The 27,342-nt window shown below is 48.9% G+C and overlaps 1 protein-coding gene across 5 annotated transcripts; it reads right to left on the reverse strand.

The window, feature by feature from the left end:
• Window positions 1-88: 88 nt before the first annotated feature.
• TRIM52 (tripartite motif containing 52) lies at window positions 89-27,329 on the reverse strand. Of its 5 annotated transcripts, none has more exons than XM_055092245.3 (4): window positions 26,141-27,124; window positions 8,230-8,391; window positions 1,009-1,224; window positions 89-127 (listed from the first exon to the last, which is right to left on the reverse strand). In XM_055092245.3, the coding sequence occupies exons 1-2, from the start codon at window positions 26,939-26,941 to the stop codon at window positions 8,311-8,313; spliced, it is 882 nt and encodes a 293-aa protein (XP_054948220.1). In that variant the 5' UTR covers window positions 26,942-27,124; the 3' UTR covers window positions 89-127; window positions 1,009-1,224; window positions 8,230-8,310. The 5 variants fall into 5 exon arrangements, with proteins under 5 accessions (XP_054948220.1, XP_063463256.1, XP_034785682.1 ...); XM_034929791.3 differs by lacking the exon at window positions 89-127 and adding an exon at window positions 325-724; XM_063607186.1 differs by lacking the exon at window positions 8,230-8,391 and having other exon boundaries at window positions 26,141-27,329.
• Window positions 27,330-27,342: the final 13 nt, after the last annotated feature.

Here is a 27,342-nt window from a genome sequence, read left to right on the forward strand (position 1 = left end):
AACTCCATTGTGTAAACGCCCATGAACATAAGATTACAGGACTTTTCCAGTTTAGACATACCATATTTTCTTTCAGACAATTCTTCAATTTGTTTACGTAGATCAGCGATACGATGATTCCATTTCTCTGAAAATCAAGCAAAAGTTGCTTCTCAATAATACGTCCCTATGTCAGAGCAGCATTAACGTATAATGACTGATTTCATATATTTTACATTCTAACAGTCCATATCATTTTATTGCTTTCAAGAAAAAATTTCTCCTTTTTGGTGGTTCTTAGAATTGGTTTAATGGGAGACTATTAGAGAAGCTGAAAAGCAGGAGGGCAGAAAAGTTCAATCAAATTAAACACAATAACAGGGAGGTCACAATGAGGCAGTCTCCAGGGGTCTTTTAGCAAACTTCCTAAAACATGTCTCAGCTGTGTGAAATAAGACTTTACAGCAGCCGGGTGCAGTGGTGCAGGCCTGTAATCCCAGCACTTTCGCAGCAGAGGCAGGTGGATCGCTTTGAGCTCAGGGCAACATAGCCAAAACCCCCTCCCTAGCCCCACCCCCACCCCGTCCCTACCAAAAATACAAAACAGCAGGGCATGGTGGGGGGCGCCTGTAGTCCCAGCTACTCAGGAGGCTGAGGCAGGAGAATCACCTGAACCCAGGAGGCAGACATTGCAGTGAGCCAAGATCACGCCACTGCTAGCCTGGATGACAGAGCAAGACTCCACCTCAAAAAAACAAAAACAAAAACACAAGATTAAGAGGGACCCCCGACCTTACAGATACAAGTTTAAGAGGGACCCCTAAGCAAAAAATGCCAACCCTTTTTCTCCCAATCATTGAAACACCAGGAGGGTGTAACAGTTTTGCAGCGTAGCTGTAGCAGGCTGATGCCCCCAAGATGCCCATATCCTAATCCCGGGAACTGGTGAACATGACCTTATATGGCAAAAGGGGCTTTGCAGATATAATGAAGTTAAGGGTCTTTGGCTTTTGGGGTTGATGTACTCACTCGGATCCTTGTAAGAGCAGAGCAGGTGATGGAGAGGGTGGGAGGTGTAGTGACAGAAGCAGGAAACTCCAGTCATTCGAGACGGGCAGCACAAGCTGAGGAGTGCAGGCCACCTCTACGGCCAGGAAACGGATTCTCCCTCAGAGCTTCGGAGGCCACCGACCCTGCTCCCACCTTGACTCGGTAGGACTTACGGTAGAATTCTGGCCTTCAGACCTGTAAGGGAATACATTTTGGTTGTTTTAAGTCACTAAGTGTGTGGTAATTTGTTGCAGCAGCCACAGGAAACTAGTATTGTAGTGAAGCCTCAAAACCCCCCTGAAGGGGCTGGGCTCAGTGGCTCATGCCTGTAATCCCAGCACTTTGGGAGGCCGAGGTGGGTGGATCACTTGAGGTCAGGAGTTCGAGACCAGCCCAGCCAACATGGCGAAATGCCATCTATACAAAAAATACAAAAACTAGCCAGGCATGGTGGCACATGCCTGTAATCTCAGCTACTCAGGAGGCTGAGACAGGAGAATTGTTTGAACCCAGGGGGGCGGAGGTTGCAGTGAACTGAGATTCCACCACTGCACTCCAGCCTGGGTGACAGAGCGACGCTCCATCTCGAAAACAAAACAAAACAAAAAAACCCCACCTGAAGGTTTCCAGTTCTGCCAGCAGTCTCCCACCCAACCCCCAGAATCAGACATTCCATTGCTGTGGGCCATGGACGGGCAGAAGGAAGCACCTTCTCATGGCAGAGGCCTACCCAGGAGAAACCCAAGGGAAGGCACTGCTGGGCTGGCCCCTCTCTGCCAAGGCCATATTCTTTTTTGTTTGAGGCCAGTTTCACTCTGTCTCCCAGACTGGAGTGCAGGGGCACAATCTCGGCTCACTTCAACCTCTGCCTCCCCAGTTCAAGTGATTCTCCTGCCTCAGTCTCCTGAGTAGCTGGGATTACAGGAGTGTAGCATACCTAGCTAATTTTTGTATTTCTAGTAGAGATGCGGTTTTGCCATGTTGCCCAGGCTGGACTCGAACTCCTTGCCTCAAGTAGTCCACCTGTCTCAGCCCCGAAAAGTGCTGGTATTACAGGAGAGAGCCACTGCACCCAGCATTTGCCAAGACCTTTGATGGCAGGCTTTTTCCAGGTGATCAGTCCTTGTCTGGTCTGGCTCTGCCCCACTCTCCTTCTCACCTAGTTGGAATCCCTAGCTACTTTTCAGTAGAGGAGAGTGTGTAGCCCAATCCCAGCTTGGTTCAGATCTGCATTTAACTCATGGAACCTGGCTGTTCCCCAGGTCCTGAAGAAAAAAACGGTCTCTCTGTGGGTATGATAAAGGATGGGCCTGTCCCCAGGACCCTGTGAGAGGGAAGCCCAATGTCCCACCAGGTTGGCAGGGCTGGGGAAGGGAAAGTGTTATGGCAGCCCCAAGAAAAAAAAGAGGCAGCAGAGGGAGCAGGACAGCGCTCACATGGAACTCATGCCACTGCCTGAGTGAGGGGAGGGAGGAGTGCACGCCAGTGACGTCAGAGGGCAGAGAGGCACAGTTCCAGGGCGGCTTTCCCCCTCACTTCCTGCCATGTTACTCTGATCGCCTCCAGGTGAGCCTGCCCACTTTGTGCCCAGGGGCCTGTAGAAAACCACAGCTCCCCATGGTTATGGCCCCAGGAGTGGGGCAGAGCAGGGAGGAGTCGTGGACAAAGGAGAGGCAGGGGCAGGAGGGAGTGGGCCTCAAACTCCAGGAGGGGGCCCTTCTCATGGGTCCTGCTTTCTGGCTTCTCCTTCCTTACCCCTGGGCTGATCACTCGGGGAAGAACTGAGACAAAGTTTCTCACCCTCAGGCCCAAAGGGTTTAATTACTGGGCCCTTAGGGAGGTGTGAGCCCCTTGAAAGGATGCAAGGTTTTGTTTTCTTTTGTTTTTTGAGACAGAGTTCGCTCCTGTCGCCCAGGCTGGAGTGCAGTGGCGTGATCTCACCACACTACAACCTGCGCCTCCCAGGTTCAAGTGATTCTCCTGCCTCAGCCTCCTGAGTAGCTGGGATTACAGGTGCCTGCCACCAGGCCCAGCTAACTTTTTGTATTTTTAGTAGAGATGGGGTTTCACCACGCTGGCCAGGCTGGTCTCAAACTTCTGACCTCGTGATCCACCCCACCTCGGCCTCCCCAAGTGCTGGGATTACAGGTGTGAGCCACCATGCCCGGCCCCAAATTATCTTTTAATTATAAAGACATACATATTGTTTAAACAAGTCAATAAATAACTATATTGAATAACAAAGTGAAGGCTTCCCTTTACCACAATCAACCTACTGTTCTCTCTCTGAGGCTCTCTTCCTACGTTCCACTGTCCCAGACTTCTGCAAAGTATTTATGTATCTATTTAGGTATCTGTCCATCTTTCCATTCCTTTCTCAATTATATATTCTGATGGTTTCGCTCTCCACGTGGCAACTCTACATCCAGGATCAAAACAGCATCAAAGGAAGCTTGGAACAGTGACAACCCCTACCTGAGATGTCTCCATTCCAGGGGCAAGGCTGCCTGGTGCCTGATACCCATGAGATTAGGAAAAGCAGGTGGGGTCCTGTCCACCCCTTCTATTCCTGAACGCTTGGCAGAGTTCCTGTGGCTAACATGCCAGTTGTATCGACTTCTGCGCAGTCTCATGTGAAGTGCCACACTACGTTCTCAGCCTGGGAGGTTTCAGGGCTCAGCTGGCTCAGATCCCATGTGTGGGGAGCATTAAGAAAAATATGTCACCTGTATAAGACTAGTGGCAAAAATCTGACTCAGTGCTACTTCTCTGTTTGTCCTTTACTTAAAAGGAGAACCATAATTAAAATGATCCAGAAAAGAGAACCAAGCAGGAAACTGAGTTGCTTGGGGAAAGGACCAAGCTGCATTGATTTTTACATACCCAATGCCAGCAGTGCATCAGGTACACAACAGGTTCTCAATAAATTGCTAAATGGGTAAGTTGATAGAATAAAAAACAAGGTCTCTTCCCAGTGCTGCATGCAGAAAAGCTCAGTTAGAGTGAATTCCTATTTGCAAAGATGAGAGATTTTTAGTCTTCTGATGGCTGTTTCCTCCTCTCTGTTTTCTTTGCCACAGTTTAGGGGCAAAGAAAAGTTTCTCTCTCTCTGAAACGGTAGGAGAAACCCTTGGGGCTTAGCTAACAAATCAGGCTCTCTCTTTCACATGTTGTGAGAATAGAAATATTTAACCATCAGCACAGACAATGTCATTTGCATAAGGGAGTGACTTTCTGGCTGAGAGATGGTCAGAATAACATAGAGCCCAGGAGTGAAGGCAGTGAAGTTTGCGAGCCTAGGGCTCTGGTTCTGGTGTCTGCTTCGTGGCTGTGTGATCTTGGGCAAGTTTCCTAAATGCCCTGCTTCTCAGTTTTGTCATCCATAAAATGATAACAACAGTACCTGCCTCAAATAGTGTGTGGAAGAGGCTTAAACAAGCTAATGTAAGTCAAATCTTGAGCACAATCCCTGGTGTAGCTATACATGTTTGTGTATATATCAGAAGCTCGAAATTATACCATTAGTATTAATAACATACTCTGGACCCTTATTATGATGCTATTCTCAATATCCCAACACTTGATTTGTATTGACAACTCCTAGGCTCAACTGTTCCTCCCACCTCAGCCTCCCGAGTAGCTGGGAATACAGCCACCACACCTGGCTAATTTTTAATTTTTTTTTTGTAGAGACAGGGTCTTGCTATGTTGCCCAGGCTGGTCTCAAACTCCTGGCCTCAAGAAATCCTCCCACCTGGGCCTCCCCAAGTGCTAGGATTTACAGGCATGAGCCACCATGCCCAGCTCCCTTCCTCCCCTTTGCTCTCCTAACTCCATCTCAGCATCTGCCCCTGAGGACAAATGCAACAGGGCAATCAGTACACCCATGAACTTCCCATCAGTCCTGTGGTGGACTAACCCAGGGACAATGGTCACTGTCCCCTCTGGTGCATTCTTTGTCCCCATCAGCCTAGTAAGCTCCGGGGCTGGCAGCTGGCACAGAGTAGGAGGCTGCACTCCCTGACCTTTCTATGCTGCACACAGTCCTGTGTCCATCCTGTCCTCAGACCTGCCAGGGCCATGACCAACCTGCCAAGAGTGTGGGAATTGGTATGTGACCCAGCTCTAGGAGGAGGTGGAGCAAGCAAATATAGGGGAAGCTGCTCCCCCAGTAGGTTTAGAGGGAGAGTGGGGTGGGGGCGCAGCAGGGCCAGGCGGGTTAGGGTGTGTGGGTGACGGTGTGCAGGTGAGGGTGTGCGCGTGGGGGTGTGTGGGTGGGGGTTTGTGGGTGAAGGTATGAGTGCCTGTCTGGCTCTCCTGGGTGGGGCTGGATGAATGTTTGGGCACAGGCAGCGGCTGTCACGTGGCCTGGCTGTGGGTTTGAGACAGAAGCCAGGCAGGTGGGCTGTGTCAGGCACAGCTACAAACTGTGCCAAGGAAGCGGACCAGAGCAGGGGCCCAGGGAAACCTCTGCCTTAGCAGAAGATACTGGGGAGACAGGATCAATCGGGGAGGTCTTCCAAGGCACATGGTGCTTCATGGAGCCAGGGCCCAGGACAGGGAGGGCTGTAACCCTGGCTTGCCTGATTGGCTGAGCACAGACAGAAGAGGGTGTGGGCAGCCCGCCAGGTGGATGCCTAAGTGAGGAAGGAATGGGTGGCCAGGTGACTAAGATCGCCAAGACCAGGACCCCACTGTCAGGCCTGTGGCTTCCAAATGCCTGTGGGAAGTGTTCCCCTTTGGACACTGAGGCCATCGGCTTCAGCTTCACACCCTTTTCCAGACAAAGACCCTCAGGTAACCTCAAAAGTCACTTCTGGCCTTCCCCAGAGGGGAAAGGAGAGGGGTGCCTGTGGGCAGGTGACCCTCAGTGCTGGTGGAGGGCACAGCAGAGAGACTGCCTGCATATGGGAGGCCCCCAGCAGACCTTGCCCAGACGTCAGCCCTCGTTTGAGGCAAACTGTAAAATTATCACAATTTAGGCCAGGTGCAGTGGCCTATGCCTGTAATCCCAGCACTTTGGAAAGCCATGGCAGAAGGACTGTCTGAGCCTGCAGTGAGCTATGACTACACCCCTGCACTTCAACCTGGTCAACAGAGGAAGACACTGTATCTAAAATAAATAGGCTTGGCATGGTGGCTCACACCTGTAACCCCAACACTTTGGGAGGCCGAGGCAGGTGGATCACCTGAGGTAAGCAGTTCGAGACCGGCATGACCAATATGGTGAAACCTCATCTCTACTAAAAACACAAAAGTTAGCCGGTCGTGGTGGGCCGTGCCTGTAATCCCAGCTACTCAGGAGGCTGAGGCAGGAGAAATCGTTTGAACCCAGGAGGCAGAGGTTGCAGTGAGCCAAGGTCGCGCCACTGCACTCCAGCCTGGGCGACAGAGTGAGACTCCACCTCAAGAAAATAAATAAGATGGGAAAGCTATGTTCTTAACATTTTTCAAATGATAATTCATACTAAAGAATGTTACCAATACTAATGCACAAAGCATTTTATAAGTTTTAGACTATTAATAAAAAGACACGAAAACTGAGGTATTTGTAATCATGCTTAATATTGGAAGTTCCTATACCTGCAATGTAGCAACTAATTATACAAAAATTTAATAAATGACAAAATAAAATTTTGCAAACAGATTTGTAATAACCAGAAAGAAATCCGTATTGGCAATTAATGTAACATAATTAAAAATAATTTGTTATGGTCACCTGCTAAATGCTAATTAATGTAAAATGTTAAAAGATTATTTCAATTATGACATCTTAATTTTTAATGGCTTGAAATATTATAAATATAAAAAACAGGTTTCTAAATTTAAAAGAAGAATGACTAAATTTTTCAGAAATATTTCATATTTCTTGTCATACAATATAAGAACACCATTCCATGTTTCCTTTTACATTAGGAACCTTCCCTCATCTCACTGAAAGGAGAATGCTGGAAGGTGCTAGTAAGATGACAGTCTGTCTAAGGACTCCAGAACTGAAGGAACTGTTTTGTGGCAATGCATGTCACTTCCCTAACTCAACTGGAAAAGGAGACAAAAACCTAGTGTTTTCAACCCTCAAGCTAGCAAGAAAACACAGCCCAGGTAAGATCATCTCTTCTCCAATGGAGCTGGAGTCTACTCAACAAGAGGCGACCATTTAGAATAGAATTGTTCAGAAGTTTGCTAACAATAAGCAGCCAACATAGACACATTCTCCATTAAATCTAAAATTCCCTTTTCCCCCACTAGGGTGCCTGAGGGGCATGTAGCAAAAGTGATCCCAACCACACCACGCAAACTAGCCAAGAAACCTTTTTGCCTTCACACATCTGAGAGTCCCTGAGAAGCCGGAGACAACACAGAGGCAGCAAAACACCAACAGGAGAGTCCCAGCATCAGTTCCTGGCCACAGAAACCCTCCTGAGCAGCAGGCAGAACAGAATCCACTACAGCAATCAGCCTGCCAGAGAAGCCTCTGCCCCTGTGGCCTGAGGTTCCACTTTCCCCAGGTGACACCACGGGCAGGTGGGCTGAAGAAGTGGGAAGGTCAAATCGACTGGCCCAGCCAGGATGCCTCTTTGATGATATAAGTGATACCGGTCTAAGCCTCCCCTCTTCCGCAGGGGAAACTAGGTGGCCCAAAGGGTGCCCAGAGGCAGGGGACCTGCCACAGCAGCCACCCTCCTGGGAGGTTCCCTTTCTTCCCCTTGGTGAACTCCCTCTAACACACAGCTTGCCAGGGAAGCACCCTTTGTCTTACATGGAGGGATCCCACCACACCAAAACCCAGCCAAAGAAGCCTTTTGTCCCTTAAGGGTTACCACAACCAAAACCAAAAAGATACACAAATAGTAAGCCCCTAAATTCTGTTAAGAATGAAACAATGCTGCCACTCACACCTGGCTCAGATGCCAGCAGAAGGAGGGCACCCTCCAGAGACCGCAGGAGAAGGGGGAGGACTCCTCCTTGCCCTGGTCCACCACTGTCACTGAGGCCTGCGGTACAGAACCGGCAGCTTCTTACCCACCCCAGGCCAGGCCGGGCCCCAGAGCTCTCCTACTCCCCCTTCCTGGCCCCTAGACTTGCTGCTGCCGCCACCATTAGCGCCGACGCCAACGGAACCAGCGCTGCTGTCACCCTCCATGCACCTACCCACCCTCCAAGGCTCCTACTACTTGGCCTCCACGGGTACCCTCCTACCACTCCTGTTGAGCTGCAGTCTCCATCACCGTGGCCGCCACAACCGCAGGAGATGAATCACAGAGCTGTGCCATCTTCAGGCTACAACCTCCAGCTCACCACAGGGGACTCCTCCTTCATCAGCCTGGCTTGGAGCAGCTGGGCAGACAATGCCAGAAAAACCTACAACAGGATGCAGAAAGTGGCAGTGTTGGAGCCTCACCTTGTCATGCTGGCCACTGGGTGGCAGGGACCAGTTTCAGCGAAGGCACTTACACCTACCCTCCAAAGTCCAGCCTCTCCTCCTAGACCAAGCTGGCCTCCTGACCGGGGGTGGGGACTGGAGACACCACAGTGCCCAGGACTCACTGGGGAGCAAGAATAGCAGAAACTCAGACCCAGCCAGTCCTCTCCACCCAAGTACCAGTTCCCATTCCTCACTCCTCCACCCACAGGACCCTGAGCCCCTGTGGTGCCCACTACTCCACGCCTGGGGCCCCCAGATGGTCTCCACACCACGCAGCAAGAGGGCAAGGGCCGGGGAACCATGGTGGGTGTGAGGGCCCTGGGGTGGTCAGAGGATTGCCGCGAAAACTCTGTACACCCTCCGCGCTCCAACACGAGCAGAAGTTGTTCACCCTCTAGACCCTTGAGTCCGGGAAGAGGAGAAGGGCCTCTTCCTCAGAGGCCACCACTGTCGTGGCCACCTCCACAACCTGCCGCTGGCAGCAGCAGTGCAGCCTCCCCCCAATAGTGCCCCAACCTGCCCCCCCACCGACAAGCGTAGCCCCCGGATTGTGCCCACAACACACCCAGAGACTGCTGCAGGCAGTGTAACCCTGATAGCGCCCCCAAACCACCCCTCTGCTCCTGGCAGTGTAACACTCGATAGTGTCCACAACCCATCCCCGCCACGGGTGTTGCAGCACCAAATAACGCCCCACCAAACCCGCCCCCCGCCCGAACCACAAGCAGCACAGCCCCAGATAGCGCCCCCAATCTGCTCCCGTCTCAGGCAGTGAACGCCCAGGGTAGTGCACCCAACCAACCCCCCCCACCCCACCTTCCCCTTTCCCCCATGGACAATGCAGCATTTGACAGCTCCCCTAAAGCACCCCCGACTGCCTGCCAGTTGGCATTGTTGCTGACATTGTAGCCCACGATAGCTCACCCAACCCGCCCCCTGCATCAGCCAGTGCAGCAGCTAATAATGCCCCTAACCCCCTGCCGCCCGCCACTGGCAGTGCACGACAGTGCACACAACCCACAACCTGCCTCCAACCCCCCGCCCCCTTAGGCAGTGTAGACCCTGATAGTGCAGCGAACCTGCCCCACTGCCAGCAATTCAACGCCTGATAGCGCCACCCACCAGCCCCCCGCGGCAGGCAGTGCAGCCCCAAAAGCACACCACACCCACTCCCCTACCACCCCGCAAGCGGGCAGTGCAGCCACAGAGAGCGCACCTACCCTGCCACCTTTCTACCAGTCTAACAGAGATGCAGTCTCCGTCGCCACCACCAACCACAGCCAAGAGAACCGCGGTGGCCAAGGCTCCAGCCACCAGTGTTGGACACGGTCCCCACCTTCTCCTAGACCTCTAGCCGGTCAAGAGCATCTCCAGCTGCCACCCACCCTCCTACGGCTCCGGCCGCCATCTTACTGCTCCAGCCCCCCTCCTACCGCTCAGGCCGCCCTCTTACTGCTCCAGCCCCCGCCTACCGCCCCGGCCGCCCTCTTACTGCTCCAGCCCCCGCCTACCGCCCCGGCCGCCCTCTTACTGCTCCAGCCCCCGCCTACCGCCCCGGCCGCCCTCTTACTGCTCCAGCCCCCGCCTACCGCCCCGGCCGCCCTCTTACTGCTCCAGCCCTCGCCTACAGCCCCGGCCGCCCTCTTACTGCTCCAGCCCCCGCCCACCGCTCAGGCCGCCATGTTACTGCTCCAGCCCCTGCCTACCGCTCAGGCCGCCCTCCTACGGCTCAGGCCGCCCTCCTAAAACTCCAGCCACACTGCCATCTCTGTTGCCACCACCATCCAGAGTGAGACGAGCCACGGTGTTGCAGGCTCCAGCCTCCAGCTCCCCCTTCTCCTGGTCCTCTAAGTCGGGGACAGAGTAGCTCAGTGGGAGATACTGGAGAGCCTAAACTGGCGTGAGGCCCCCTCAGCATGCACATTCGGTTATGCGCATGGTTTCTGGACTACATGTTCTGATTGGGTGAGAGAAAACCTCTAGGCCTTCTCTGATTGGACTTTATTTTCATACTCTGATTGGTTGTCCAGTCCTGGAACGTGTAGTCCAGGAACCTCATATGAAAAACCTCAGCATATAATTGGTGCTGAAGAAGAGAGGCTCTTCCAGGTTTTTCTGTGTCTGCTCCCGGTGCTGCTCCGAGCCCGGCTTAGAGGACCAGGACAGACTGGAGGCTGTAGTTTGCGGCACCGCGGCTGGCCTCCCTGCAGTTGGTGGCGACAGAAACTAGTGTGGCTGGAGTGGTAGGAAGGGGAAAATAGTTTTGGGATAGATGGAGGGGTAAAGAGGGTGGTTAGTGCCAAAAGGAAAAAAGGATGGCGAGCCGGAGAAGACACTGCATAAAGACGGTGAGAAAAAGATGTTGGGGAAAAAAAATTGGGGGGTAGATGGAGGGGGAAAACAGGGTGGTGAACAGGAGGGAGAGAAGGTTTCATGGAAAGACGGTGGGGGAAAAGTTTTTGGGTAGATGGAAGGGGGAAAGAGAGGGTCGTGAGGGGGGAACGGGGATGAGCAGGAAGGAGAGAAGGTTTGCAAAAATACGGTGGGGAGAAAAGAAAGGGAAAGAAGACTGTGGGTAAAAAGATTTTGAGTAGATGGAGGGGGGGAAAGGGTGACAAGTGGGAGGAGAAAAGAGCGTGCAGAAGAGGGAGGGGGAAGAGAGTGTGGTGAGCAAGAGGGAGAGAAGGTTTTGCAAAAAGACAGTGAGGAGAGAAGCTTTTAGGTAGATGGAGGGGGAAAAGAGGGTGGCAAGTGGGAGGAGAATAGAGAGGGTGGCCAGAGGGAGTGGGGAAAGAGGAATGGGAAAAAGGCTATGGGGAAAATAGTTTGGGGTAGATGGAGGGCAAAAACAGGGTGGCAAGCAGGATAGAGGAAAGAAGAGGGCAAGCGGGAAGCGGGGAAGGCTTTGTGAAAAGATGGCAGGGAAAAATTGGGGAGGTAGATGGGTAAAAGAGCATGGTGAGCAGGAGTAGAGAAGAGGCTTTGCAAAAAGACGGCGGGGAAATGTTTTTGGGTAGATGGAGAAGGGAAGGAGGGTGGCAAGGAGGAAGGGAGAAAAAGATGGTAGGGAAACAGTTTTTGGGTAGATGAAAGGGGAAAGAGGGTGGCGAGCAGCACGAGTGGGGAGAAGGCTTTGGGAAAAGTTGGGGGAAATGTTTTTGGGGAGATGGAGGAGCAAAAGAGGGTGATGAGAGTGGGAGGTAGAAAAAAGGGTGGCCAGGGAGAGGGAGAAAAGACGGTGGGGAAAAGTTTTGGGGTAGATGGGTGGGGAAACGGTAGTGAGCGGGAGAGTATAGAAGGCTTTGCAAAAAGATAGTGGGGAAAAAATGGTGGGGAAAAAGTTTTGGGGTAGATGGAGAAAGAAAAAGGGTGGCGAGAGAGGGAGCCAAAGACGGTCAGGAAAAAAATTCCTCCTGTTACTGATTTTTTGATACTCTTCCCCTCTGGTCAGAAAAAATAATTGATATGATTTCAGGTTTTTTTGTTTTGTTTTGGTTTGGTTTGGTTTTTTGAGATGGAGTCTCGCTCTGTTGCCCAGGCTGGAGTGCAGTGGTGTGATCTCGGCTCACTGCAAACTCCACCTCCCGGGTTCAAGCCATTCTTTTGCCTCAGCCTCCTGAGTAGCTGGGATTACAGGCATGCGCCACGACGCCCAGCTAATTTTGCGTTTTTAGTTCTAAGTGGGGTTTCTCCATGTTGGTCAGGCTGGTCCTGAACTCTGTCGATTGGCCCACCTCTGCCTTCCAAAGTGCTAAGATTACAGGTGTGAGCCACCGCACCTGGCAAGGATGTTGAATTTTATTGAATGTTTTTTCTACATTTATTGAGATAATCATATGATTTTTGTTTTAAATTCTGTTTATGTGGTAAATCACATTTATTGATTTGCACATATTAAATAGTCCTTGGATCCCAGGAATAAAACCTATGTAATCACGATGAACTACATTTTTGATATGCTGATGGATTTGGTTTACTAGCATTTTGTTGAGGATATTTGCATCTATGTTCATCAGATATTGGCCTGTAGTTTGTTGTTGTTGTTTTCTTGCTGGATTTTAGTGTCAGGATGATACTGGTTTTGTAGAATGAGTTAGAGAGGAATTCCTTCTCCTCAATGTTTTAGAATGGTTGCAGTAACATTGATACCATCTATTTTTTTGTATGTTTGGTAAAATTCAGCTGTGAATTCATCTAGTCCTGGGCTTCTCCTGCTTGATAAATATTTTTATTACAAATTCAATTTCATAATTAACTACTGGTCTGTTCAGATTTTTTTAAATTTATAGAGAAAAAATATTTATTTGGTTTATAGTTGTGCAGGCAGTAGAAGCATGGGACTAGCACCTGCTCAGGTTTGGGTGAGACCTCAGAAAGCATCCAATCACAGAGAAAGGCAAAGGGAGGGCCAGTGTATCACGTCTTAGAGCCCGTGTGGACCCGGATGGCGATGGCAGCCCGAGGAGAGGGAGGGCTGACTGTATGGTTGGCTTTCCGACGACCAGACCCTGCAGGATTCGGCCTTTCCCTTTGGAGTTTTCCTCCATCCCCCTCCGTCCCTCCCAGGGGATGCCCGCAGGCCACAGTGGTCACTGAAGGTCAACCCTGAGCCGAAGGAGAAGTGGCCTCGACCCTGGGGACCCCTTCAGGTGCAGCTTGAGGGGGAACGGCCGCCTTTCCCGTTGGGCACCCAGCTGTGGCTGTGCCCCGTCCTCGCCCAGCTCCCGGCATAGGCATGCGCTCTGGGCCGGGGCCGGGGCCGGGGCCCCCCGCCTCCCCGGGAGGAATCGCTGGGTTGACTCTGGGTCAGCAAAGGGAGCCCGGCCCTTTCTAGCGGGGGGACGTCCTGCAGCCGCTGGAGGAGGCTGAGTCACGCTTTTCCCACCAGAAGTCTACCTGTGCCTGCGCCCGCCGGGCCTGCCGGCCTCTTCCTTCTCATCCAGGGGGCCTCTTCTCCAGCCTCACGGAGGTGGGAAGCTTGCCGGAGGCCCCTACCTGCCTTTTGGGGAAGACGCCGAGGCTGGCCCACGCCCTGCTGGCAGGACCCTTCCTGACTGGGTCCACCGTTCTTCTGGGTCTCACCACTTCTCCCAGCCCCTGGGCTGCTTCCTCTCTCCCGTGTCTGGGACCCCAGAGGCACCACTTCCATTCCATACAAGGTAAGAGTCCCAAGGAGAGGCCGGGCACGGTGGCTCACGCCTGTAATCCCAGCACTTTGGGAGGCCGAGGCGGGCGGATCACGAGGTCAGGAGATCGAGACCATCCTGGCTAACACGGTGAAACCCCGTCTCTACTAAAAATACAAAAAATTAGGGCATGGTGGTGGGCGCCTGTAGTCCAGCTACTCGGGAGGCTGAGGCAGGAGAATGGCGTGAACCCGGGAGGCGGAGCTTGCAGTGAGCCGAGATGGCGCCACTGCACTCCAGCCTGGGCGACAGCGAGAGACTCCGTCTCAAAAAAAAAAAAAATCCCAAGGAGAAATTGGAGAGGCTCTCCTATGAAAATCCATCTCACCATTCCTTTTCTGAGGAGTCCACAGGACCTGTACAGTTGGAACCAGCCCCTCAGGCTTGCCTGCCAGAGCCCTTTTCTCCAGGAGCAGAGGCATCCATCCCCTCCTGCCAGCATTCCAGACCCTGGAGGGCTTGCGCGGTGGCAGGTTTTCCCTTGAATGCTGAGGTGAGGCTGAGGGAAAGGTGCGTGGCCAGGACCAGAGGGCCTGCTGACTGCCAGCTAAAACTCTGGGCAGGAGGCTTTCCCACGTACTTTACGTACTTTTAAGATGATGACCAAAATCCTTACTGTCTCCCTGCAAAATCCGTGTGGCTTCCTCTGGCGTGTCCCATACTCTTGTGTTTGTGGCCAGACTGGGCCTCCCCTCTTCCTCCAAACTCATTAGTTCTCTCCCACACAGAACACACATTGTTCTGCCTGGAAGGCCCATCACATCCCTCCCCAACCCTCTCGGTTCAATCTAAGCTTTCTTGGGGTCTCAGCTTAGGTTGCCTGTTCAGGGAAGCCTCTGGGACCCTCAGGTCTAGGTCACATTTGTTTCATGCTTTCACAGCGGTGGTGTAGTGTATACTGGTTCTTCTTATCCCTCAGGTGTCTCCTCACAAGGACTGCTCTGTTTCTGCTAAGTGTTGCATTCTCACCACCCAGTGGAGAGTTTGGCCTGTGGAAGATTCTAATTTTGGTGGCCAGCCTCATGGGTTGAAAAGTAAAGGTCAGGTAGTTAAAGGAAGGGCGTTCCAGGCAGAGGGATCAGCGTAGGTGCAGAGGTAAGGTAGGGATAGCTTTGAGGGCTCCTTAGGAGGGAGTGAAACCCCTGAGGGTCAAGGAGCCCTAGTTTGGAAGGCCTTGCTGCTAAGGGATCTGGATTTTGTCCTGAAGCCTAGAGTAGTTTCTTTGAGTCTGATCTCGGCCGGGCGCAGTGGCTCACGCCTGTAATCCCAGTACTTCGGAAGGCCAAGGCAGGCGGATCATGAGGTCAGGAGTTCCAGACCATCCTGGCTAACACAGTGAAACCCGTCTCTACTAAAAATACAAAAAATTAGCTGGGCCTGGTGGCACGTGCCTGTAGTCCCAGCTACTCGGGAGGCTGAGGCAGGAGAATTGCTTGAACCGGGGAGGTGGAGGTTGTAGTGAGCAGAGATCATGCCACTGCACTGCAGCCTGGGTGATAAGAGTGAGACTCCATCTCAACAACAACAACAACAAAAGTCTGATCTCAGCACTGTCCTGCCTAGACTGCTTCTTTTTTTAGGACAAGTTTTTATTGCTACCTGCTAAAAACGCATTTATTGTCACGGTGCAGGCTAGGTTGGTGGAGTAAAACTAGAGACAAGAAGAGTTAAGAAGCCACTGCAGTAATCAAGACAAATGAGTCAAGCCAAAGGCTGAGATGCTGTACAGGAAGGTCTCTAGGGGGACCCTAAATTTAGCTGGGGGTGGTGGTGCAAGATTCCTATGAAGTGGCACTAAAGGAGGGACTGAGTACTTACTAAAGACCTTATGACTAAGAGGTCTCTCTCATCCCTACACTACTTCCTTCACTCCAGTGTCTAGAATTGGCCTCTGTATATAGGAGCTCTTTGGTTGAGCATGGCTCACACCTGTAATCCCAGCAGTTTGGGAGGCTGAGGTGGGAGGATCACTTGAACTCAGGTGTTCAAGACCAACACAGTGAGACCCCATCGCTATAAAATTTTTAAAAATTTTAGCCAGGCATGGTGGTGCACGCTTTTACTCCCAGCTACTTAGGAGGCTGATGCAGGAGGATCGCTTGAGCCCAGAAGTTGGAGGCCGCAGTGAGCTATGATCACATCACTACACTCCAGCCTGGGTGACAGTGTAAGATCCTGTCTCAAAAAGAAAAAAAAAATTAAGCACAAAAAGTTTGGAGACCAGGAAACAGGAGTACAAGTATAGGTGCTGTCCCACTCTTAGTGAGGTCGGCTGTGAAATTAAATCAGTTCCTGGAACAAATCTTACAAAGAGATCAGAGATCACTTGCGGTTTTTTTGGGTTTTTTTTGTTTTTTTTTTTGAGACAGCATCTCACTCTGTCACCCAGGCTGGAGTGCAGTGGTGCCATCTTGGCTCACAGCACCCTTCGCCTCCTGGGTTCAGACAATTCTCCCACCTCAGTCTCCCGAGTAGCTGGGACTACATGCCTGGCTAATTTTTGTCTTTTTTGGTAGAGACAGGGTTTCACCATGTTGGCCAGCCTGGTCATTAACTTTTTTAAAAAATGTTTATTTTCCTGATAAAGATTCAGCATAAATTTTAGGCAGAAGTCTGAAGTCTAGCAGTCCCCCAGAAAGCATTCTGTTGTCTGTTGGGGCTTCCTTGGGAGATGGACTGTGGGCTAGGCCTGGGTGCTTTGGCAGATACAGAGTCAGAGGCTGTGGAAAGGGGATGGTCCAGACAGGACTATAACAAATGCAGGGATGGCTGGGCGCGGTGGTTCATGCCTGTAATTCCAGCACTTTGGGAGGCCAAGGCAGGTGGGTCACTTGAGGTCAGGAGTTCAAGACCAGCCTGACCAGCATGGCAAAACCCTGTCTCTCCTAAAAACACAAAAATTAGCTGGATGTGGTGGTGCATGCTTGTAATCCCAGCTACTTGGAAGGCTGAGGCAGGAGAATCACTTGAACCCAGGAGGCAGAGGTTGCAGTGAGCCGAGATTGCGTCACCGCACTCCAGCCTGGGCAACAGAGGGAGACTGCATCTCAAAAAAAGAAAAAAAAAAGAAATGCAGGGAGAAGTCAAGCTTCTAGCCTCCTTGTCAAAGGATTTAAAGTAGCATTAGATGGTAGAGAGAAACAAAAGATGACCCAAGTTTCATTTTCTCAGCTTTCTACTGGAGAGAGGACTTCATATGAACCAGAGTGCGAAAAAGGTCAGAATGGAACCCTGGGGCTGGCTAGCTCAAATTTGTATGAGGGATGAAGGGCAGTCCTCTCTGCTCACACTAAGGCGAAATGGCCAGGGCCTGCTGAGAAATCACATCCTTTGCTGTAGGAGTAGAAGAGATTCCATGTGCCTAAGAAATGTCAGAGAAAAAGGGGATGTGAGCTCCATGGATCCTCTCCAGGCCACCTGGATCCCTCCTTATCTTTGTAGGACTCTGCTTACTGCCAGCTGGAATTGTCAACCAAAGGGCTCTAAGTTGGGATCTCGGTCCCTTAAGATGAGGGGAGATGGCTGGGCGTGGTGGCTCCTGCCTATAATCCCAGCACTTTGGGAGGCCGAGGTGGACAGATCACCTGAGGTCAGGAGTTCGAGACCAGCCTGGCCAACAATTTAAATTACATTTTAATTTTTTTAAATATAAAAAATTAGCTGGGCGTGGTAGCACATGCTTGTAATCCCAGCTACCCTGGAGGCTGAGGCAGGAGAACTGCTTGAACCTGGGAGGTGGAGGTTGCAGTGAGCCGAGGTCGTGTCACTGCACTCCAGAGCCTGGGCGACAAGGGCAAAACTCAAAAAAAAAAAAGAAAAAAGATGAGATGAGAAAGCTAGGAAGGCCTAAGCACAAACCTCAGCAGGGGGAATCGCTATACAGGATAAGCCTCCTTGTTCTTAAAGGCTATTTTTATTTCAGTTGGCTGTTTGGAGCTGTGTAAAAATAATGGAAAACAACAATAACAACAACAAACAAACAAAAAACCCTCCAAAGGGCTATTTTAATTCAAACCCCCGAGGTGTCTATCTTTCCCCTTCCTTTGGGGTTGGGAGGAGGTGAGACAAGTAGTAACTTAGAGGAACGTTTCCTTCCATCTTTGCCGGTCTCCTGAGAGCAGGAACCTTGCTGCATCTCCTACTCTTCTCAAGAGCAGAAATGAGCCCCACACCCAGGATTCTCATACCACACTTGAGGACTCTCTGGTTTGGACAGACTACGATGAAATTGATCACAACCTTTAGTTCTCATGGTCTGGGAGGCCATCTCCTCTCCTCAGACCCTGTTACTCCTAGATCTGTCCTCTCTTTAACTCTGTCAGCACAGGCTGCTCTCTCTTCCAGGACTCCAGGAGCTCATCACCCTCATCTGCTGTAACACGGAAAGAACCCACTTACCTGCTTCAATACTAGGTTTTGCCCCCCGTCCCATTTTCAAAAAGTCAGGCACAAAGTAAAACCCTATATTTATTATCCCTCCTATTTTGAGGCTCCAGCTCTAGCCCCAGACCTTTTTTGATAGGAAAAGGTAATACAGTTTATTTTCTAACTTGTTTCCCCTAGTTTTCTCCTGTCTCGTCACCCGTGTGATCCATGTGTATCAGAAGCGATAGGTGGCTCAAGATCATTTTGGTCAGATTTTAAAAATAAAATATTTTCTCCTTTTATGTCTAAAAATATTACCTTACAGCCTACCGCTCCCAGCTGGAAAAAGAAAATTGTTTCATTTCTGTTTTTATCCTCCCCCTTGGACTTGCTACTCCCAAGGGCCCCAGGAAGAACTAGACTTTGGTTGTATAGAACTGTGCTGTTAAATAGGATTTGATAGCCACTAGCTACATGTGGCTAATTAAAATTAAATTAAATACTATCTTAAAAATTGAGCTCATGAGGTGCACTAGCCACATTTCAAGAGCTCAAGTCATATGTAGCTAGTAGTATCTACTGTATTAGACAGCAGATACAGAATACTTCCATTGTTACATGAAGTTCTATTAGCTTGAATGTGGAGGACTAGCGTCTTTAGCTTCCTTTCTTATAACCACATTTTACCAGCCAGCAAATATTTGCAATAACTTCACTGTTACAGGATAATTTTCAGAGGAGTTAGGAATTGGGGGTAGGAAGCAGCATAGAATCTACAAGTCTTATAGGAGTTTCAGGAGGCATGGCATAGAGGCCAGGGGTTGATGGTCAATGGCAGGAGCCTTAGGTTTTAAGAAAGTACTTTAGGGACTGATGTTATATTACCAGGGCCGCCTCCACTGTGGACTCAGTGGTTCTGCATAATACCTGAAAACAAAAAATGACATCCCTACTGCTCTGCTGGAACTGAGGAGTAGCTGAAGTGATTGTTATTACTCAAAATCTCCAGAGCTTGATTTTGTAAACTGTTTCATCTGTCACGGTTCTTGTTCTCCCAAATCCAAGTGACATAAGCAGCGGTAATGTTTAGAAAAGGTTTGTTGACTTTGCTACCCCACTCCAAGAGCAGGGAGTAGTGGGTGTCATATCCATTAATCCACTGATACTCAGGGTACTTTTTTTTTTTTTTTTTGAGACGGAGTTTCATTCTTGTTGCCCAGGCTGGAGTGCAATGGTGCGATCTCGGCTCACTGCAACCTCCTCCTCCCAGGTTCAAGTGATTCTCCTGCCTCAGCCTCCTGAGTAGCTGGGATGACAGGCATGCACCACCATGCCTGGCTAATTTTGTATTTTTAGCAGAGACAGGGTTTCTCCATGTTGGTCAGGCTGGTCTGGAACTCCCGACCTCAGGTGATCTGCCTACCTTGGCCTCCCAAAGTGCTGGGATTACAGGTGTGAGCCACCTGTAATGCCTGGCCCTCAGGGTACTTTTAATAAAGTGCTAGCTAGGCAAGCCTATTCTTCCTCTCAAGAGTAGGTGTTCCACTTTTGAACACCTATGCCAGGCACCGGCTATAGTGCCTACAAGAGGATGATATGTGGACATGACCACTTTCCCTGACTCTACATCAGTGGTTCTCAACTGGGGATGATTTTGCAATGTCCGCTTATGGGACATTTGGTAATGTCTAGAGACATTTGCGGTTGTCACCACTAGTGGAGGGGTACTACCTGCATGTAGTGGGTAGAGTCCAGAGATGCTACTAAGTATCCTACAATGCATAGGACAGCTGCCCACAACAAAGAATTATCTCACTCAAAATGTCAATAGGGTCGAGGTTGAGAAATCCTGGTCTAGGCTGGGTGTGGTGGCTCATGACTGTAATCCCAGCATTTTGGGAGGCCAAGGCAGGAGGATCACTTGAGCCCACCAGGCATTCAAGACCAGCCTGGGCAATGTAGGGAGAGCTCCACAAAAAATAAAAATAAATTAGCTGCACTATAGTCCTTGTTACACAGAAGGCTGACGTGGGAGCATCACTTGAACCTAGGAAGTGAGTGAGCTGTGATCGCACTACTGCACTCCCGTCTGCGCAACAGAGTGAGACCCTGGCTCAAACAAAACAAAAACAAAAGCATTGAAAGAAAGAAAGAGGCTGGGCGCGGTGGCTCAGGCCTGTAATCCCAGCACTTTGGGAGGCCGAGGCGGGCAGATCACGGGGTCAGAAGATCGAGACCATCCTGACTAACACGGTGAAACCCCGTCTCTACTAAAAATACAAAAAATTAGCCAGGCTTGGTGGCGGGCACCTGTAGTCCCAGCTACTCGGGAGGCTGAGGCAGGAGAATGGCGTGAATCCAGGAGGCGGAGCTGGCAGTGAGCCGAGATCATGCCACCACACTCCAGCCTGGGCAACAGAGCCAGACTCTGTCAAACAGAGAGAGAGAGAGAGAAAGAAAAAGAAATCAATCAATCAATCAATCCGGTTTAGATGACAACATGAATCAGGTTTGTTGTTGTTGTTGTTGATGTTGTTGTTGTTGTTGTTTTTTCCCCTGCAGACAGTCTCGCTCTGTCGCCCAGGCTGGAGTGCAGTGACGCGATTTCGGCTCACTGCAACCTCCGCCTCCTGGGTTCAAGTGATTCTCCTGCCTAGGCCTCCTGAATAGCTGGGACTACAGGTGCACGTCACCATGCCTGGCTAATTTTTTGTGTTTTTAGTAGAGACGGGGTTTCACTGTGTTAGCCAGGATGGTCTCGATCTCCTGACCTCGTGATCCACCCGCCTTGGCCTCCCAAAGTGCTGGGATTACAGGCGTGAGCCACTGTGCCCAGCCTGTATCAGGTCTTTATGCCAAAATGAATCATGCAGTCTAGGCTCAGTAGGATAGTAAGGCTGTTAAATGTCTGATAAATTGGGAAGGAAAAAATATGGAGTCAGTGAAACAGTGGGCTCCCTAAAGCTGAAGGGCAGGTGTAATTGGAGTGTGCTTAAGTGTATTGGAAGGCTAAGAGCTAAGGTCATAGTGCAATGGGAGTTGATTTCAGATGTGTAGCCAATCTGAAGATGAGATCCAGGGTACAGCCACAGAAGTAGAGGAACAAGTTTAAACAGTCTGACTTGTGATACAGCAGTGAACAGCTGAACCTAATAGGGAAGACATTCAATAAACAGGTGAGCTGTATGTTTTTCCTCAATGTTTTTGTAACCCACACTTCTACTTTTCATATACCTGAAAATCTCACATTTGCCCCTCCATTTACAATTTCAAAATTAAGTATCATGATTAAAATTAATGAAAGCAGTAGTAATTTTAGAAGGAAAAAATTTATTCAGATGATGTGATAGCCATGTCACTGTTAAGCCTGAACTTTTCTTTCCTGGGTGGTGTAAAAGGTGCAAGAAAACACAAGCTGCTTTTAATAACACTCTTGCACTGCTTTCTCCCCAAAGCTAGATATATCAAAACATTAAAAAATAAAAAAGCTTTTTAAGGTGTAAGGAGCAAATGGAATAGTGGATAAAGCCTTTTCATCTGTTTAGTCATTTTACACCCAAGTTTCTCTAGAGTATTTGCCTGGAAGTTTCTAGTCAAAACCATTAGACCTTGAGTTGCACAAACTCCTCTTGAAGCTCTTCCGGTGAGGCCTGCACATTGGTATGAAACACATTCTTTCCAAAAGCTACCACTGGTAGATTTTAAGAACAAGCTCAGGAGCACATCACTCAAAATAATTCCAAGTATTTCACTTTTTCCCTTCAAATGACATTCATGAATCTGGTCCTTGAAAGACTAGCCAAGAAAATTAGACATTTTTAGCATTAGTTTTCTCATACATACATTTGCTATATTTTTATGGTTGTATTTTTGGCAAGTTTTGTTTGATGTATTTCATAATGAACGGCGAAATTGGTGTTTGCCCCTTGACATTTCAGTGTCAATGTATTTTAAGCTTGAAAATTTTAACTTTTGAAATGTTCAAGTATAGATTATTTTTCATTGTTCTTCCAACCTTGGGGTTGTTCTGTCCACAAGTTCAGCAGAATCCGTTTTTCTTTGACAACCAAGAAACTTCAATATGTAACAGAAAACATGGAATGGCATTTAGATCTTCAAAAAGCAGGGCAGACTGGAATGGAATGTACTGTTTCTCACAGTGGTCTATGCTGACAGCAAGGCTGAAGATTTCCAGTAGGTTATGGGTAATCAGTGAAAGTTCATGCTTGGTGGTGACAGCTGCAGTACATCTTGAATACCAGTTTTCTTCAATCTTTGCCAAAAACCCAAATTTAACACAGTTTGCTATAGTGCCATTAAGATATACTCCTATACAATTTCCTCCAACTCGGTTCATTTGATACAGCTGCAAAAATACTCTTTGGTGGTCAAGTAGAAGGCTCACGAAAACAGCACATCCACAGTTTTGAAAGCCTTATTCTGAATGTAAGCAAAGTACAGTTTTCTTCATCAGTAGATTCACCTCAACCAACAGCAATAAAAGATGAGCTGGTTTTTTTTTTTTTTTTTTTTTGAGATGGAGTCTTGCTCTATTGCCCAGGCTGGAGTGCAGTGGCTCAGTCTCGGCTTACTGCAAGCTCCGCCTCCCAGGTTCATGTCGTTCTCCTGCCTCAGCCTCTTGCGAGCTGATGTTTTTTAAGATCTGAAGTTTGATATATTCAGTCATTAATTCAGAGTTAAGACTGCAGAAGTAGATGAAGAAATTCTGGAATTCCTTAATTTATTTGTGGCAGCACTCAGAATGCAAGGTTTCACAAGTGTCTCCATTTTTTTCTCCTTTGCAATTAAAAGGGCTGTCTAATATTAAGCTTTCATGGCTTGGAAGATTCCTGTGAATATTTCAATACTGTCCAGTCTTAAAGCTGCAGAGAATCGGGCTTTGCAGAACACTCCACTGTTTTTAATGGCATGAATTTAACAGTGTTTGGCATGGTGTCACTGCCCAACACTTTCAGATAACTCAACTGAAGAAGTTGACCCTATCTTCTGCAAAATAACATGAGTATATACTTGAGAAAAGCCTCAACATTTTTTTTTTTGGCTGCCATTTTTAGCTACCTCAAAGGAGATAACAGAAAAACAAGGAGTACTGATGATGGAAGCATCTGGTCCCTCTTGCAGAGTGATGAATGATTTTATTGGTGGCAGCTGGGTGGCAGGACAATCCAGGCATCCAGTTATGCCTGATCCCCAATAAGTGAAATCTTTGTTCATTTTCTTTTTATACACCCGTCTGCTTCCTAAAACCTGACACCATTTAATGGTGCCCTTGGTCAAATCTAAATGATCTTACTTTCATAATTCTTTGATTCTAGCTTGCAGAGTCAAGACGAACTCTAACTCATGGGATGGACAAACTGGAAGATGTAAAATAAGTAAGGCTTTCTGGGCCAAAAAGCCTCTTCTTACAGAAAATCAAATTTTAAAAGAACATTGACCTCAAAACAATAAAACTGTCCTGGTTATGCAATAGAAATAGCTATATAAATGGAATCATATCCTTAATGAACACCTCCTGTGGCTACCCAACTTTTCACACATCTTACTGATTATAGGCCTTGCTGTGAATGCTTTCTTGCTCTATCTGAAGTATTCCCACCAGAGTTGTTTCCAACTTTATTTCCTGTATTATGAAAAATGAAGTTTTTTTTAACATTGTAACAAAGTATATGAAAGATAATGTATACTGTATTAAATAAACCATTATACAAAAATAGTTCCTTGTACTGTTAACTATTATTATGACTTTGGTCAGTAAAATTCTAAATCATGCGACTATAATTTACATGTTTACCAATGGAAGGAAGTGACAATGAACTGCCTAAAGAATGAAAGAGACAGCCAGGCATGGTGGCTCACATCTGTAATCCCAGCACTTTGGGAGGCCGAGGCGGGGGGGATCAGGAGGTCAAGAGATTGAGACCATCCTGGCCAACATGGTGAAACCCCGTCTACACTAAAAATGCAAAAATTAGCTGGGCGTGGTGGTGCGCACCTGTATTCCCAGCTACTTGGGAGGCTGAGGCAGGAAAATCGCTTGAACTCGGGAGGCATAGGTTGCAGTGAGCTGAGATCGGACCACTGCACTCTAGCCTGATGACAGAGCGAGACTCCAGCTCAAATAAATAAATAAATAAATAAAAATGAAAAAAGATTTGTGTCTTAACTGTGCACTTACCAATATTTACTATAAAATGGGGGAAGGGGATGATGATAAAAGTTAGCTGAGGAAGGCTGCGCACAGTGGCTCATGCCTGTAATCCCAGCACTTTGGGAGGCCCAGGTGGTGGATCTCCTGAGGTCAGGAGTTCAAGACCAGCCTGGCCAACATGGTGAAACCCCATCTCTACTAAAAATGCAAAATTAGCTGGGCATGGTGGCATGTGCCTGTAATCGCAACTATTAGGGGTGCTGAGGCAGGAGGATCGCTTGAACCCGGGAAACAGAGGTTGCAGTGAGCCGAGATCATGCCATTGCACTTCTGCCTGGGCAACAGAGCAAGACACCGTCTCAAAAAAAAAAAAGTTAGGAGAGAAATGGAAGGTTCTCTCTTTTCCTCAGCTTCAGTGTACTAAAACCCAGAAGCATAGGACATAAGTTTTTTCCATGGGATACTTTAGTTATCACCTTGGGTGAAAACATGGTACTAGGATTTGTCCTTCAAGTCAGGTTAATGTAACAGAGGTAGCAGTGACTTATGGTTAGATTTGTGCCTTAACTGTGCACTTACCAATATTTGCTATAAAATGGGGGCAGGGGGGTGATAATAATATCTAATATATGAAGCCTGTAGGACAGTGCTCTGTGTTTGTGTTTTGACTGCAACTCAAAGAAAGCAATATATTTTTAGACGAAGTATATACATGTATATATATATAACTTAAAAGTTTCATAAAGCAATACTTACCCTATGTTCCATGTGTTCTAATATTTTCTCTTTCTTCATTTTGAGATAATGCTAGGCATGACCCATTTATTTTAAGACACACTAATTGGTCAAAAAACAATTTGAAAACCACTGCTATAGGAGAATACAAGGAAATATATTTTATAAATTGTAAAGCACTACTAAGACGTGAGCAGCGGCTGCTGCATATCCAGGTCAACCTTTCTGGGCCTGAAGACAACCTGTCCTTCGTTTGGGCACTGCTAGGAGTCAAATCTACCTAGACTTTGGGTAAGGAAGATGGTACTCATGCTCATTGTCATTGAGACAATTATCTAATGCTTAGAAGTCAAGACTAGAAAGCAAGGCATTAACCATATCAGCACCCAAACAAGGGAAGACAAGTTACAAGAAAGCCAAATAAAACAGCAAACATTTGTTTAGTGCTTTATGGTTAACATATATGATCTCTTTTAATCCTTACAATCCTAGGGAAAAAGTGAAGCTCAAGGAGGTTGACACCTGCCCAAGACTAGACAGTAAGTGGCAGAGCCAGCTCATCTGATCCTGCACTCCTTCCACTATGATAAAATACCAGGAAAGAAAAGTGATCAGGATATGAGGCACATTCTGATCCATCAAAGATGCTTATATGCTTTGCCTTTCTCTAGAAGGAAAACGGACCCCACTGAAGGTAGAGATGCAATCCCAGACTTTGAGAGGGGGGTGTGGCCAATTGCTACCAGTAGTTTAGGACTCACATCTGGCATTTCTGTCTACCAATACATCTATTTTGACACTGCTTGTGCTGAGGTCCCAAATGTCTATTATCTCCAAGTACTGTGGCTTTCTATTCCTATCTGTACCTGTCCCAGGGAATTGGTCAAGGACTCACATTAGAGAGAAATGAAGTACTGGGTATCTGTTACTCATGTCCCTTATACTTAGGTAGACTGCCAGTCTTAGCAGTAGTGGTCCGCTTCCAGTGACCGTCATATTATCTGTTCAGCTTCCTCTGGGGAAGCCAATCTGCCCCAATCTTCATGGTTTTGTGTCTCCTTTTTTACCCATATGACCATCTCTCTCCACCGTGTCTCCCTCATCAAAGAAAGAGAAGTTTAGCAACTAAGTACCTGAGGAGGTGGGAAAGGAATGCTACTCATTCCTCAGCTCTCCTAGTTACCTTTCCACTCCCTTCATCCCCCCACATTCCCTCATTTCTCTCACCTGGTACTCCTGAACCACCTCCTCCAAAGGCAGCACGCTGTGCTGTTTGTGGCTCCTGGATTCTCGGCACACCACACAGATGGCCTCTTTGTCCACCTCACAGAAGAGTTTCAGGGCTTCCTGGTGTTTAAAGCACATGCCCTGATCATTACTCCGGTTTCCCCGATAAGGAGTGGGGCACATCTGGCGAATTATCTGGACCATGTTGGCCAGCTGCAAGTTGGGACGAAAGCTGCGACGTGTAAAGCTCTTTCGGCACTGGGGGCAGGTGAACTGCCCTGGAAGGGGCAAGGAAGGAGGCGGGTGGATGTCAGGATACAGCTCTTCATCTTCGTCCTCATCGTATGCTTCCAGTATTTCTTCTTCTTCTCGGTAGACATCAATTCTCAGGTCAGGTCTCAAGCCTCCTAGGTAACAGTCCTGATCTTCCTCTTCTTCTTCCTCCTCGTCCCACATATAGTCTACGTTGTCCCAATTAGTTCTACCACTGTCACCGAGCCAGAGTTCATCGTCATCTTGGTCTTGGAACAACTCTTCGTCAGCATTCCCCCGATACAACACCTCTCGAATGGAGCCGTCCCATCCATCCATGGCCCCCACCGCTTCCTCGTCCTCCTCCTCCTCCTCCCATTCATCTTCCTCCTCGTCCTCCTTACCCCACAGCTGGGTCACACACCCTCGGCAGAAGTTGTGCCCACAGCTGATGGACACGGGGTCCTTGAAGTAATCCAAGCAGAGGGCACACACCGCTTCCTCCTGAAGGGTCTGCATGGGGCTGGGAGTAGTGGCATAACCAGCCATCTTAATGCCCGCCGGCAGGTGTAGATACGTCAGCTTGGAGCTGAGGAGCGGGGACGCGCCTGCAGGCCTGCCTCCAAACTACTCTGGTGACCCGAGGCGGTCCTCAACCTTGCTCTTCTTCCTCGGGGCCGCAGGGGAGCTTTGACCCCCTCTCTCAGGGTGCGAACGCCCAGATCCAGACTCACAGCCTCTCTCTGGGATCGGTGGGGACACAGCAGGCTGCAGCCCCCAGCTGCTCGGTCCTGTCACGTCTCTCGCTACCCTCAGGGTGTGCCCTACACTGCGGCGTCCGCCTCAGATGCAGCCGCTGGCTACCCTGCCCGAGGCGACGCAAAATGACGTCTCGCTCCTGCACACGCTCTGGAGAGACGCTCTAGGCCGGCGGAGGACCACGTCTCTAT

This window comes from Pan paniscus, chromosome 8 (genome assembly GCF_029289425.2).
Source record: "Pan paniscus chromosome 8, NHGRI_mPanPan1-v2.0_pri, whole genome shotgun sequence".
NCBI classification, from domain to species: domain Eukaryota; kingdom Metazoa; phylum Chordata; class Mammalia; order Primates; family Hominidae; genus Pan; species Pan paniscus.